The following is a 14,727-nucleotide window of genomic DNA, read 5'->3' as shown; positions in this document are numbered from 1 at the left end:
GAAAAGTGCAGCGGTGCAGTTGCAATTTTCGCAAAGTCCCCAGTGCAGCGCCACCACTATCATGATTGCAACGTGAACACAGCAACCAACCGTATACGTTTTACTACTCATCGTAGTAGCCCGTAGTAGTAAACCACTACACCGTTCGCCTGCGCATAAACAAATACTCCACTCGGTTTGTGTAGTGTGCCTTTTACTCGGGATGTGGAATAATTGCATTCGAATGAAGCGTTTATTATTACCCGCTTTGATTGACCGGACGAATTATTCCATTGTGGCTGGAATTTAGAAAACCACACGAATCTCTCAACGTTGTTTGGTTGCTTGTGTATGTGTGTGTGCGTTTATTTGCCAAACGGCTAAAGTCAACGGAGGCGCCCGGTCGTTTGTAGAATCATACCAGTGTTTCCCATGATGCTTGGAGTGTTAGGCAAAATAATTCACGTGCTGCATGTTTTCCCTTCTGCCACACTCTCTCATAGCTCTGTTTTGTCCGTCGTTATTGCAGATAGCATTCAAATGAACATTTGGCGGCATGGTTAAGATGGCTTCAACGGAGGAACAGGATAGGAAAATAGTGCTGGAGTTCTGCCACCTGCTGGAGAAGTCGAAGCAGCTGTTCAACGGGCTCCGGGATCTGCCGCAGTACGGCCATCGGCAGTGGCAGGCCTACTTCGGTCGCACGTTCGACGTTTACACCAAGCTGTGGAAGTTCCAGCAGCAACATAGACTAGTCCTAGATTCTAAGTATGGTTTAAAGCGATGGCAAATCGGAGAAATAGCTAGCAAAATTGGACAACTCTATTATCATTATTAGTAAGCACCAACTGCCCGAGACGGCATACTGGCCATGTTTGGCCACCTCGCCTCCCCCGGGCCGGCAGCCATCACTGATTGGATGTTTCTTTTTCTCTGTCTCTCTTCCCCTCGCCCATGTGCAGCCTTAGAACGAGTGAAACAAATTATCTCAATGAAGCATACTCTTTTTATGCTGCGATCAGAGGGCGCGCTTACTACTCTAGAGCAATCAAGGAGGACCGACCGGATCTCATGGTTAAGAAACTACGTTACTACGCTAGATTTATTGTTGTTTGTTTACTGTTGAAGAAGATGAAGCTGGTGCGGGAGTTAGTTATCGAATTGGAGCGACAGATACAGGAATACACCACGACGTAAGTTGACCGCGCGAACCACGTTTCCTTTTATTTCCCCCCTCTTGGCTCCCACACTCCAAACTCTACCGCCAGTGCTGCCGCTGGGTTCCATTCTAGGTACGAGCCGGAGGACCAGCTCGAGTGGTCGTTGGTGCTCGAGGAAATCAAGGGGTTCATCAAGGCGGAATCGGCCGTGGCGGTTCTGCACGCCGACACCAACCCGATCGTCCTATCGCACAGGTTAGTTGCTTGCTGATGGTAGCGCAGTAGTTTAGTTTTTCTTAGGCCCGTGCTTTCCGATTTTTACCTACTTCTTCTTCTTCTTCTTGTTCTTCTGTAGCTCCTCTGCTCTCCTTTAATTGTTTTCTTTTTCCTTGGTTCCTCTTCGCTTTCATTTCTGTTCCCCTTTAGTGGAACGTTCGATTCAAAAGTGATCGTAATCGTTTTGGGTTCCACGTTTTACTCTGACTGTTTTAACTTAGTCGAGTCACATAGTTAAGATTCAGACTACTGATGACATAGATGATTTAAAAAAAACTCCAACAACTTACACCTTCCTGGCAGAAAGACACCATGAAAAACTTTGACGAATTTTCCAAATTCCAAAATGCAATGGAATAGCCAAAAAAATCAGAGTCTAACGTGGAAATCAATATTCTACGTAACCTTTTGAAGCTAGCAGTATATTTTATGTTTTGGTCTTATCATTTTTCTTTATCCTCTTCTCAGTGTACCATTTTTCTTTTAATCTTGGGATGTTGCAGTCACATGCTTCGTGTTGAAAAATCTTTTTGCCGCTTTGCCAATCGATAAAAAAAATCTTTACCGTTGATGCAGTTGCTAAAAAGTAACTCAGTGTTTTTTGACAGATCTATTTAATACCAGTTGAGTTAAAATACTTTTGCAGTTGTTTGCTGTAAGCTTATGCGTAATGATAACGGCCACCGTACCGCTAATATATGATCGATTGAAGATTTTCGGACGCCCAGTCAGTTAGCCTTTTTGGGTTTACGCTGTAACGCTTGGTTATTTGAATATTGTGTTGTAACATGATTTTATTCACCGTACCCTCTGTTTCCGTTTACTGATTTTTACATTTCCCTCGTAGCTACCCTTGTAGATTGAACTATCCACCGAAGTGAATATAAGACATAAACCTTACATAAAATACAGTACACTTCATCGTAACTTTTACCGAAACAAAGAGTGAGTTGGTAGTTGCTTCGAAATCTTCATTCTTGGGTAGATCCTCTCAGAGTATGTCGTGTCAACATTGCTCCCATGTCGACAGATACAAAAATGAACCTCCTTGTTGGTAATTCTGGCTGAAATCGGCCCTGTCGTTGCCCTGTCTGTCCTCTGTAAAAAAAACACACACATAAATGCAAAGCTACGTGTAAAATTGTTCAGGTATACTGTTGTGTATTCTATATCTCGTATCGTCTGCTATTGGTAAAGTAATTTTCGTTCAAGCTTCAATTCCAAAGATTGGCTGTATTTTGTTGTTCCAGTATTGGCTATGGTTCTTTCCTCTTATTTAATGTCTGTAAAGTGAGAAAACCCAAACACACGTTACGCTATTTTATCTTATATAAATATTATTAATATTTTAATTTTCCTTTCTCTAATTGGTGGTTCCCTGTCGTTAGGTATTCGAAGATTATATTTATTTTCAACTGCTACCATCTAAAAATAAGAACTACATCTAAAATCTAGTCTATAAGTATTAAGTCTCTATTCTTAAGGCAGTAAGAGCAAACAAATCAATTGGATTCCTACGTGGAAAGTTTGAGATTTGGCACAAACTTGTAGCCACCGAATGGCGCATCAAAATTGAAACCCTTTTCGGCTCCTTGGATAATAGAACAAGGCACAATGAACGCTTGCTCTTACTTAAAACCTAGCGAAGTAAGATTCTGGTGTATGGTTGTAAGATTTACCTGATAAGCCGACGTGCCCGAAATCCCCCGAAAGTTTGCTGGAGACAAATCAAAGATTGGCCCGTTCACTTTCAATTTTGGATCATTATTGCGCACTCCTCATGAGACCGAGTTTTCATACTTCATCATTAATTAAAAAAAAAAAATCCCAACCAATTCACATATCATCCTCCAAATCTTACCACAAACCCCCAGGTTTGGTTTTCCGTTACCGCTTGTTGCAATGGCATATTGGTTTGCGATCGTTGCTTTCGTAAGGCGATTTTGAAGAAAACACCCGGAACACGAGTGGTTCGTGCCAGAAAAAGAAAAATAAAACAAACAAAAAAATCAATTTAAACAAACGCACAGGAATATTGGCCCTTTTTGAAGTGGAACGTCTCTGTGCCTCCTTGTATGCGATCATGTATTTGTGTACGCGCGACATCCTTTGGTTGGACGTGTTTAATTTTATTTTCCGCAACCAATCATCACGAAGGATTGAACTGTGTTATTAGAGGTATTAGAAGAAGCTGTTTCTGAGCGGGAAACAAAAGGATCCTGCCCTTTTGTCCATCCGCCTGTTAGTGCCATCTGATCATTGAACCGGAAGTTTAAACCGGAGTTCATTCGGAATTCAGTGCCATCAATTCCTCATCACTTCGCACATATCCCACATTCCACCGTACATGCATACATAAATACATACATACATACATGCGCACTTAGAGTCATTAAAACACGGTCACCCACCCTCGGACAGGACACTCGGACAACGAAACATTTCATACAATAACACATACAAAACGTTGCTGGACTCCCGGACGTTGCACCGACATACACGACACGAAACGCAAGTAAACCCACAAACGCACAAACATGAGCGGTGCGGTGACCAACTTAGTCGAAAGCACGGGCCATTCGTCTTTCCCCTTCCGGAGCGAGGTACCTTCACGCGTGTTGAATCGAAGTGGTTCTGGTTCTAGGTTAAGCCCGCTCACGACGCCACCCTGCGAACGAACGCCGCACATGACGCTCAGCCTGCAGGAGATCCTGATCGTCGGTTCCGCCTGCGAGCAGGCCAAGTTTTCCGAGCTCACGATGGACATGTTTCGGTGAGTACGGGGAGGGGAGTTTTTACTTTTTTGGGAAGTACTGAGCTTCATCGCCGTCCCTTTCAGGATGCTTCAAACCCTGGAGCGAGAACCAACGGACTCGATGCACCCGATGATCGGACATCCGATGGCGCACGGGGGTCCACACGATGCTAGTCCCGCTGCCAGCCGGATGCCACCGTACGGAGTACCAGGATCGAAAGGTGACTACCCGCCGACCGCAACTGTGTGCTACTACGTGAACGGACTTTAATGGATCGTTTTTGGTTGGCCCATGTTTCCAGGATACGTCGAGAATGGCGATCGACGTTCGATGCGTGATAATCCACATAAGTACTTGCTGTATAAACCGTCGCTCAGCCAGCTGATGGTGTTTCTGTCGAGCGGCTTCAAGGAGTTGCCACCGGGTGGTGCGTTGCTGCTGTACATGTCCGCGGACGGGTGCTTCTCGACTACGAAGCATCCGCAAGATTGTAAGTGAAATTGGGCTACTTTCCTTCCAACGTCCGTTCGATCACTTTTCCACATTACTCCGCAGATGGGTACGAGCTGGGCGGGCTGGCAACGAGTGTCAAGCGAGACGCCGTAGACAGCGGGTTGTCGGTGCGCGGGAAGTCCAGCGCCGGCTACAAGGAACCACACTGCCTATACCCGGGCGATCTGTATCCTTACACGCGGCGGCCTCTCTTCATCATCATTGATTCGGATAATTCATTCGTGTTCCAGCACATACCGAGGTAGGAACTGCTTGGAGGTTCCGGCAACCAAACAACAAACCACCTGACATCAAATGCTTTCTGTTTCCGTTTCGCCTCAAGGTACTTTGGACAACCGCTAGTTATACTCATGTCACCACAGGACGTTCCTGCCAACTATCAAGGTAGCGTGTAGCTGAAACCGATCGGCAAACCTTAACCTCACGACACGTCTCCGTTCCGGTGGTATGGGTTGGTCATCGCCGTTAATGTATGTCGTCTGCTCCTCCTTGCTTCCAGATCTGCAACACCATGGTTCACTGTTTACGTTATTCCTACACTCGCCCATGACGGCCATGTGCTACATCTGTAACGTTGGCGACGTACCGATACACCACTGGGAGCGATGCCAGGGCTACGTCGACCGGTTCGTCACTGAGGCGTCCCGGCTGGTGACGCGCTGTCGGATGGATGAAATCGAGCAGGGCATCGGCTATATAGGTACGGTTGTAGATCTTTGATCGTCTTGGTCTTTGAATGAATCCTTCGATGAGATTCGTTCATATGAAGCTTTCATCCGAGATCCGTTCCAACAGATCCTTGAATATTCAAAGACTCCTCAATCTCCAAAGATTGATGGATCTTTAAACATTCATGCGTTTTTTTAGGGCGAACTAAAACAACCGCAATGAAGCGATGATTTTCATCATCATTTCAATTGTTCGATCTCTCCGATATGTACCGGTTATGAATCTCAGACGAATCTTTTCAAATCGTTCAAGATTACTGGAAAGCTACAGTTTCTACTAAAAATTAAGTTACAGCGTCGAACAGCCAGCCCATTTGACGAATCTTTGGTCAAATCGGTTTAGTTTTGAGCTTTGGCTGAAAAAAACACCTTATTTTGAACACACAAAACTTCATATACCATGAAGTTCGTTTGGTTATTTGTGGAAATTAGTTGAGTAGGCTTAGATTACAATGGCATAGTTTGCAAGTTTGACACAAAACAATCTTAACACTTTGACGTCCGCACAATTCACGGTGTCGCAACGCTTTACGACCACTGCACTAGTTTCTCCGTATCTGGCCGCCCTGTTTGATCATTGTCTTTCAATCTTTATTAGAATTTACGTACGAACAGCAACGCGCCTTGCGAAATTTGTTTACTTTTCATTTGATATTTGTTGGCATATAGTAGTCTGTGTTGCGTGTCAGGAGACGGCGTTGACAGCACACCAACGGATGTGATCGGATGCACTGAAACAGAGCCATTACATCCATAGATGTACCCGGACGTCAGAGTGTTAAAGTTTTCCGAGGTTGCTGCAAAATGGAGAAGTTACGAACCAAGACTTGTGTTGAATTAAGAAAACGTAGTATCTTACCAAATTGTCCAAGAAATTCTTGGTGAAAAGTTGGTGAAACAGTTGGGCGGCCATATTCTACTGTGCAAGTGCCCTGAAAGAGCTAATGAGATATTGGACACTATTTTAAGTTTCATTTTTGCTGAACCTGTCCAAAAAGAATAAAAAAACAATTAACTTAATAGAAGAAAAGTACGAAGGAAAACATTCCACCAACCACCAATTGGTTGTTCCCCATTGTAGCACATGTTGCCCGGATGTTTATTCATCCAAGATAGCTGGTTTTTAACCCTTTGTCCGCAGGATTTGATTAGTCGAACTGTTACTTGTTCATCGAAGATTCGTATCGTTTTCACCGGTTTCTTGGACTATGCAACTTTTTATCTCATAGCGCTCTTTAACAGTGTGTTGTGTTTTAACAGTCGTTTCATCTGAAAGCGATTAATTCCTCAATTAAAGATGAGAGTAATGAAATTAACCACTTCGGCAGGAGGCTTATTGAACAGAAGAGATATTTTACTTCAACTTTGTGTGTTTTTCTTGACTTTCTCCGACGCAGACTCATCGTACGTTCAGTTCTTCGGGGACGACTTCCTCCGGACACTCATTCTGCGGTTCGTTTTCTGCGACGTGGCGTTACGACTTCATCGCGGCTTCCGAGGCCGCCACCAGCGGCCACGCTGTGAACCCCCCCTGCCCGGGCCGGAGCTCCTAGAGCACCCATCGTTAGCGCACATCGTGCTCCAGCTGGCCACCGCCCTCGACGTCCGGGGTCACTTTGTGGAGGGACCGGAAGGCGATTGATGCACGATCTCGACTTCCTACAAGCTCCTCGCATCAGGCTACACCGTCGCGCCAACGGAGCCCCTTCCCCGGTTTGCCGCCCGCGATCGGTTGGCGGCTTTGCTGATTGGTTGCTTCCACGTGTTTTCTTCGGTGGTGGTTGTCACGGCGGTTACGTTGATGGTCACGCTGGTGCCATCCGTAGCTGCTAAATGTCGCCGTGCCTCAACACAGACGGTCGGTGTGGTGGTGCGCGTTGTACTTTCCTGCTAAGTCGGAACGGCTACCATCGTATGACGGCATCCTTCTTTGCTTCCAAACTACTGCCACACGGATCGTTAATGAGGCCGTCGCTGGCCACTGGCGACTAATCAGTGTGGAGCTAATGCGGCTACATTATTGAAGGAAGGAAACAAACGCTTCATCCAACGTCTTCTACCGATAGAACGTTCATAATTTGCGCAACACCTTAGTCTCCCCGCTTCGGTTATTCCTTCTAAAGAAAGTATTTATATAGCTTTTGAGGCGACTTGTTACTTACTTAATACGGCACCGGCACGGAAAAGAAATGGCCGACATCCCGGAAATGGTGCTTAAGTGTGCGTTCGATGGAAACGATGGGTTGCAATTTCGTTAGTCCAGTATTCGCTACCCAACTTGTGACTCCGGAGGAATCGATTGTGGTTGTGTTAAAACCTTACCCCCCTTCTCATTCCCCTTTCCCCTCTCCAATTTAGTACCCGGTAAATGCTGCTGCTAACATACGGTGCTACACTTCCGCAAAGGAAGAAGCTGCCAAACAAAACGCTACCGGACGTGGGCACGTGCGTTTGGGAAGTCGTAAAAACTTTATCATCCCGCATCAAACCCAAAACTAGTCACCAACTCTCCGTTGCTTTTGGCAGTGGGTAAATCGAATCGAATCGCAGTTCGGAGTCCATGAGGGGGCATCCATCGCGATTACGTCGGTGCACGTACACAACATTCGTGAGAATATAGATATATCAAAGTTTATCTATTCATATATAAACATATTTATATTTATATATATAAACAAAAATATATATATAAATATACATACATTAACACATATACATATATATACATATATATATTTCCGCTTGCGCATTGAGAAAGCAAAACCGAAAAAATGCCACAGAGCAGAAAAAACGCGAAAATCGAACGGTACGGAGGGAAGAAAAATTTGCTTAAAAACGTATTATAGAAAATTAAAAACAAAACAAAAGAAATACTCGAAATGGACGAAAAAAAGAAAAATGGACTACATCAAACTTCAAAGCACATTGGTTCCGGTTATGTACGCTTTGATTTTCCACTCCGCGCAACACTTCTTCTTGCGTGCCATTTAGTCTGGGCTCGAACACGTATCATTTGTTTTGCACCCATCGCCTTTTGTTTGTTCTATATTCATTCCGGTGATTTAACAAATTGATAATCTTTTAATCGAAAACCATTCCCCATTACGGTTACGCAATCGAACGAAGCTTATAAACATACAAAACAGGATAACTACGAGGGACCTAGACCAGCATGAATAGACCACGGAGGACGGTGACGACATCGATCGACGAGAGAAGCATACAAAACAAAACAAAAAATAAAAATAAAAAAAAGAAAACTACTTAAGAAGATACCCAGCCGATATTTGGACAATATATAAACGTGTGATCACTGCCGCTATTTCGCTTCATTAGTAGGGAAAAAAACAAAACAAACAAACAAGTCAACAAGCAAAAGAAAAACAAACTAAAAAATATAACGAAGCAAACATTCTTGGGTATGAAAGAGAAAAAAGAAAGGTAGAGAAGGAAAAACAAAAAAAAGGAAACTACTAAGGTAGATGAACCGAGACAGGTGAAGATGTGGCCATCGAAGTAGCTGGCAACGGGGAGAGAAATCATTTAGAAGACAACCACAACTCATCTACATATATAAATAGCTTAGAAAGGTCGAAAACCAAACCAAAATAGTAATATATATATATACATATTTATATTTTTTTAATTTTTCGCCCCAGATTTATGGCCTCTTCGAAAGCGTTAAGCAAAGCTCGTGGTTATGCGCTGTTACCGCTCCGGCTACACTCCTTTGTAGGGAAGCAGGTTTTTGTTTTTCGCGAATCCTAGTAGCCAACGTGTAAGATTATTTAGTCAAACAGGCTAGCAGAAGGATCTCGGCCACATCTATTGGATTTGTTCCTTCGCCGGTGCTTATCATCCAAGCAACACGAAACACACGCGTCAAAAGAAAAGCGGAAAGGCAGAAGTAAACAAGGTGTATAGATAGGGAATTGTAGTAGCATTGCGGAGGAAGAGAGAAAGAAGGATATTTAATGACTGCTGTGTACCACACACACACACACACAGGACACATAAACACACACACACACGCACACAAACACACATGCACACACACAGCCAAGTGTAGCGATTCGGTAGTAATTGAAAGGTCGCTGGGCGATCATTGTTTGTGAAACGAAATCCTTGGTGCGAGTAATTAGAGTGTTGTAAAAGGCATTTGATTATTTAGCACGTACTTTGATTGGAAACGTTTAATTTACATTTGTATATACATTTTCATCAGTATACGCTTTGTTTAAATTGTTTGTTTACTTTTTTTCTATTTCTATTCAGCATTGTTCCAAATTCTGTTTGACGCTCAAGAAAGGCAACAGTTTGTCGTTACGAACAGCCCTTTTACGTCTAAGAAAACGAATAATGATATCGCTTGTGGTGTACGAGGAAAAAGACGGGAGAAAGGGTTTACGATTGATAAAACGTGTCCGCACGAAAAAAAAGGATTTTATTTATTACTACTTTTGTTCCTTATGCACAGCCCTGCACCCCAGCCCACTTAAGCTCGGGTTTTGCCCCACAACACATAGAGACAGAGAGAGCAAGTGCAGCGTGAAGCAGCCACTAAGGGCACGCCGGGTGGATTTTTCTGACACTTTATTTACTTTAGTCCTGCCGTACGAGAAACAGTTTTGATGTATAACAGCAAACTATTAGCGAAACATACTGAACGTAGAATATATAATGTAGAGGGCATCCCCTTCCGGTACACAATAGACATATTTGTATGTTTGGGAAAGCGCATGTGTGTGTGGGTATGCGTGTATGATAGTGTGGATGTGCGATAATTTGCAATTAGTAAGTGCAAGGAGTTTGTGCACTGACCAAAAACAAGAAAAAACCAAAGTTTGGTTTTCGCTGCGCCAGCCAGCGCATTGTAAGAGAGACGTTCTGATACATTTGCAAAAAGACGAAATAAAAAAATCGTGTATACAAACGCGTAGCGATAGGGGGCGATATTTGGTGGATTTGTTAGTGGAAGGAATTTTTTCTTTGCTTCACGACACGGTGTAGGACCCTCGGTAGACTCAAACATAGCGCGGCGTGGTGCTCTAGCCGCGTAAATGCGAAACCGTTCATCAACACAAACCCATCAGTAGATAAATAATACATTTAAAAAAAAACCAAACGCTTCTAGGTTATGTGCATAATGTTAGATATGGACAAGTGTAACCAACTGTAGGAAATAAAAAAAAACAACCCGATCTCTTCACCTTCTCGCAACGGTAGTGACTCCCCCAAGACTCACCCCCGCCACGTAAAGACTCTCTGTCGATCCTAGGGAGAGTGGAATATCCTAGCCCGCGTTAACTGTCAACGGCACTCGATCATGGCCCGCATCCTTCATCGTTGGTTGTCTATTATTTTCCAAGGGTGTAGCATCAAATCGTATCATTTCGCAGGTGTCTTTCACCCGACTCATGTAAGCATCGCATAAGCCAATACGCAGTAAACCAATAGCAAAAAACAACAAAGCAAAACCTAACATAAAACAAAAATATGCGAAAATACTCTAAAGCAGAGGATGGAATCATCACGAAAATAGTTCATTAAAGTAGTAAAATAGACAAAAGAACAAAAAAAAAACAGCAGAGTGAACCCGTGACGGTGATACCAAAGTGTTTAAAAGAATATACAAAAAAAAGTAGGTAAAAAGGGAAATCAAGTAACAGTTACATTAATTGAACCTGTATCGCTTACCGATCCGATACGACAACGGACACGGGCAGTAATTGAAAACGCAGACGAATGAGAAAAAAACAGGAAACAAATTGACAAGAAAAGAAACCAACACACTGTGCTAAAATAGAAAAAAATCTGCCAGCGGTAGTCGCTCGAGAAAAGAAACAAAACACACAAAAAATACACGAAACAAACTAAAACATCAATATATCACTGCCCTAAGTGTTTCACTAAAGTAAACGGATCGAAAAGATAAAAAGAAAACTAGAAGCTCAATGCAAAATGAACCTTTCGCGATGAGAAAGATGCGGGTTTCTATATGCATTGCAAACGCTTTGGACGTTGGCCAAACGGGCGAGCAGCCCGCTTCCGCGTTGTTCTTTTCTCATCCTCTTTTCAAACTGTGCCGATCACGGATGCGAAAGTGATCGCGGCGCGCGATTCAGTATAATTCTAGTATTGGCCAAATCAGGGGGGAAAAAATGGCATAAATCAATAGAGTCGAGGGCGAGAGAGGTAAAACAATATAAACACAAACCAACGGACGTAGCGTATTATCACCGGGGTAGACGTTTTTGACGCGGTAGATTTTTCTACAACAACCCTTTTATGTGCGATCTAGTGGATAGGGAGAGACAGAAAGGGGAAAGGGAAAGCAGAGCAGCCTGCCCTCTGTAAATGGTACTTAACATTTTGCATAAATCAACATAAATAGATGATCTCCTGCGCCGCAAGCCGCACTCCACTTTCGATAGCAGCTTCCTTTCCACCCTCCTTCTACTACTCCTACCTGCAGTTATGCGCGTCTTAGAGCTTAGGTGGCTTCGTTGGAGTAGGTCACTTCTGCTCATGATTAAGGATTCGGGTAGACGTTTGATTTCTTGAGCACCATCATCATGATGGTGCTCCCGCGCCTGTGCTTTGCTTTTGCCTACCCAATGTTGGGTCCGAGTTGCGCTACCAACAATACAAGAATAAGAAACAACGGGATAAACAGAGAAAGAGTAAGAAAGAGATGGAGTATGTGTGTGTGTGTGTGTGTGGGTGTGTGTGTGTGTGAATTTGTGGCAACAAAACCCACCTGTAATATGGGAGGACATGGTTTCAACCAGCGGCGAAAACAAAAGTAAACTGAACAGTCGTACACAAAAAGAAAAAAAAACGTAAAATTACACAGGAATATTTTCACAATGTAAGAAACTTAAAGTCTCCTTTTTTGTCCATAGTGTGGTGAAAGTATCGAAAGAAAGAAACAACTGTGACAACATACAAAAAAAAACAAACAAACAAACAAACAAACAAACAAACAAAAAAGCAAACCCAAACCAACAATCACATATTTAGAATAGTTGTGAACTATTTGCCAGAAGATATAGGAGGGAAATGAAAAAAAAAGTAGAATAGAACGACATAACAAAGGTGAAACAAAGTGCTGCCCCGTGACCATCCAAGATACGTAATTTGATACGAAGAGCGACTCATTCAACCAGAAGTGGAGAGAAGGGAAGGACTACCATGACTAAAATAGAAAACAAAAAAGTTCACTAGAAACAGTTTGATCAATGCTGAATTGAGTGAATGTGAATGAATTTTTAAAACGGCGCCTGAATTGAACTCAATTGTGGTTGAATGGTTGTAAACGGTTCGAAACTGGATGAAACAAAATGGCACACAAAGTGCAACACAGCACAGGAACTGCACAAATTGCATTTTGCTAGAAAAACATGAAATCCTACTCTGTTTGTACGTGTCTCCTTTTATTCCCGTTGTTTCTTATCCTTTCGATTTCTAGCGGCCGGTCGGCACCTGAAAACTTGGCACAACACTCATCTAAAGCTCCCCCACATACTGTTGGATGTTAGCGAGCAGAGCGTTCTGAAGCGACTTAGCAGAAAAAACAGATAGCAAGTGAGGGTGGCCTGAGAAAGATAACAATCTATTCCTGCGGGAAGACGAAAGCATAAAGCACATGTACATCCTTCGAACCAACGAGGTTAAGCGAACGAGAAACGTACGAGAAAGAGAGCAAAACAAACGCACATTTTACATTTAAACAATCGATAGCAACCATAGAACACAGGCAAAGGGAAAAACATTCTATACTAGCACTATCCCGGTGGAGAAGTGGGCTCACTAAAGAAACTATAGCAAATAAAAATGAGAAAACAAAACAAACCAAAAGTAGCTGAAATAGTGGGGAAAAAAAACTCAAATATTATTAAAGAAAAAACAAACATGCCACACACAAACACCGCAAAGTAAAATAAAAAACCAAAACAAAAACATATACAAGTTAAGCAATGTAACGGAGTCGATGATGTACGATATATAGTGTTGTATTAGGACAAAGTTCTCATACTTGTGTACTCACGTATGTCCCGAGCGATTTTTCCGAGCCTTTTTCATTATGTGTGTGGGTGTGTGTTTTTTTCTTCGTTGCCCGAATGACTGCAGGATCTCATTGGTTGTTCTGTTACCTTTGTCTTTCTATTTTCCGTTCACGTTTCATCGTCATTTCACTGCACATCATCATCATCAACTTAATTTTTACCTCTATAGTAACACGCGTAAACACATACGGCTTTTTTGAGTGTGTATGTGTGTGGCCACAAATCGGCGGACAGACAAAGAAAGAGAGAGCGCGCATGAATGTAGTGGCCCGTCTTTATATCACCACTAAACATTCATCAGAAGGATTAGAAAAAAAACACATGAAAACATTATAAAGCAAAGTGACGACGAAAAAGAAAAAAAAATCACTGAAAAATATAACACTGGACATTAGAACCTAAAAGAACGGAAACAGAATAAGAAAAGTATAGGTGAGGACGAAAGTAGTACACAAGACATCCGCGCAAATGCCAGGCAGACTTTCTTCGACTACGATCGAGATGATAGCCAACGACGTTACATTCCTCTCATCCTTCCCCTTCCCCTCTTTACGAGCATCTCTAGGACTAATTGTAAGAGCGAACTGGATTGGCATACATTTACGGTGAGCAAAGGCATGAAGAAGCGGGCAAGCGAGCGAGCAAGTAAGCAAGCAAGCAAGCAAGCAAGAACCACTAGTGGCACTGGTGCGGCGCGGGTTTGAGGTTCTAGAAAGAAGGAAAATTGCTGCAGAACGCCCAGACAGGAAATGCGAGTAGGAATGCGAGAAGAAAATCGAAGACCGAAACCGACATCGGAAGAGTTCGAGCATATGCAAAACAGCAAGAGTATGGTAAAAAAAAGTGTTACAAAAAAGTCTGAAACTATATAATAAAGATACAAAAAACTAACATTATAAACCGTGGATGAATCGTGATGGAACGAACGAATGAAAGAAAAGAAAAAGTAAAAAAAAAATCTTACATGATAGTTCTTTCCAGTTGAAACCACGTAATGTGCCGTAAAGGGGTTATGTCAAGAAATATGATGTTTTACATTTCATTTTATTTCCTCTCGCGGAACCATCTCTCGTGGGTCATCATTATTCATACACTTTTCCATAGCATCACGGTATTTGTTGCTTCCCCTATCGTATTGCTCTTCGGGGATGCAGTTCCCGCCTAGTGACCCCATCAGAGGCTATATTTTACAACAACGTTTCAGGTTTTTTTTTTTTTATTTTTTGCGCAAAGTGCACCATGCACG

At 42.8% G+C, this 14,727-nt stretch overlaps 1 protein-coding gene across 2 annotated transcripts; it reads left to right on the top strand.

The window, feature by feature from the left end:
• The first annotated feature begins 535 nt into the window (after positions 1-535).
• Positions 536-7,054, top strand: LOC131280948 (protein SCAI). Of its 2 annotated transcripts, none has more exons than XM_058310194.1 (10): positions 536-816; positions 942-1,172; positions 1,272-1,394; positions 4,060-4,188; positions 4,255-4,391; positions 4,473-4,661; positions 4,727-4,925; positions 5,007-5,071; positions 5,184-5,384; positions 6,810-7,054. In XM_058310194.1, exons 1-10 carry the CDS (start codon positions 536-538, stop codon positions 7,052-7,054), a joined length of 1,800 nt encoding a protein of 599 aa, XP_058166177.1. The 2 variants fall into 2 exon arrangements, with proteins under 2 accessions (XP_058166177.1, XP_058166176.1); XM_058310193.1 differs by having other exon boundaries at positions 4,045-4,188.
• The last annotated feature ends 7,673 nt before the right edge of the window (positions 7,055-14,727 follow it).

Source organism: Anopheles ziemanni, chromosome 2 (assembly GCF_943734765.1).
Source record: "Anopheles ziemanni chromosome 2, idAnoZiCoDA_A2_x.2, whole genome shotgun sequence".
In the NCBI taxonomy this organism is placed as follows: Eukaryota; Metazoa; Arthropoda; class Insecta; order Diptera; family Culicidae; genus Anopheles; species Anopheles ziemanni.
The sequence above is the reverse complement of the archived record's forward strand: the minus strand, read 5'-3'. Positions and strand labels throughout refer to the sequence as shown.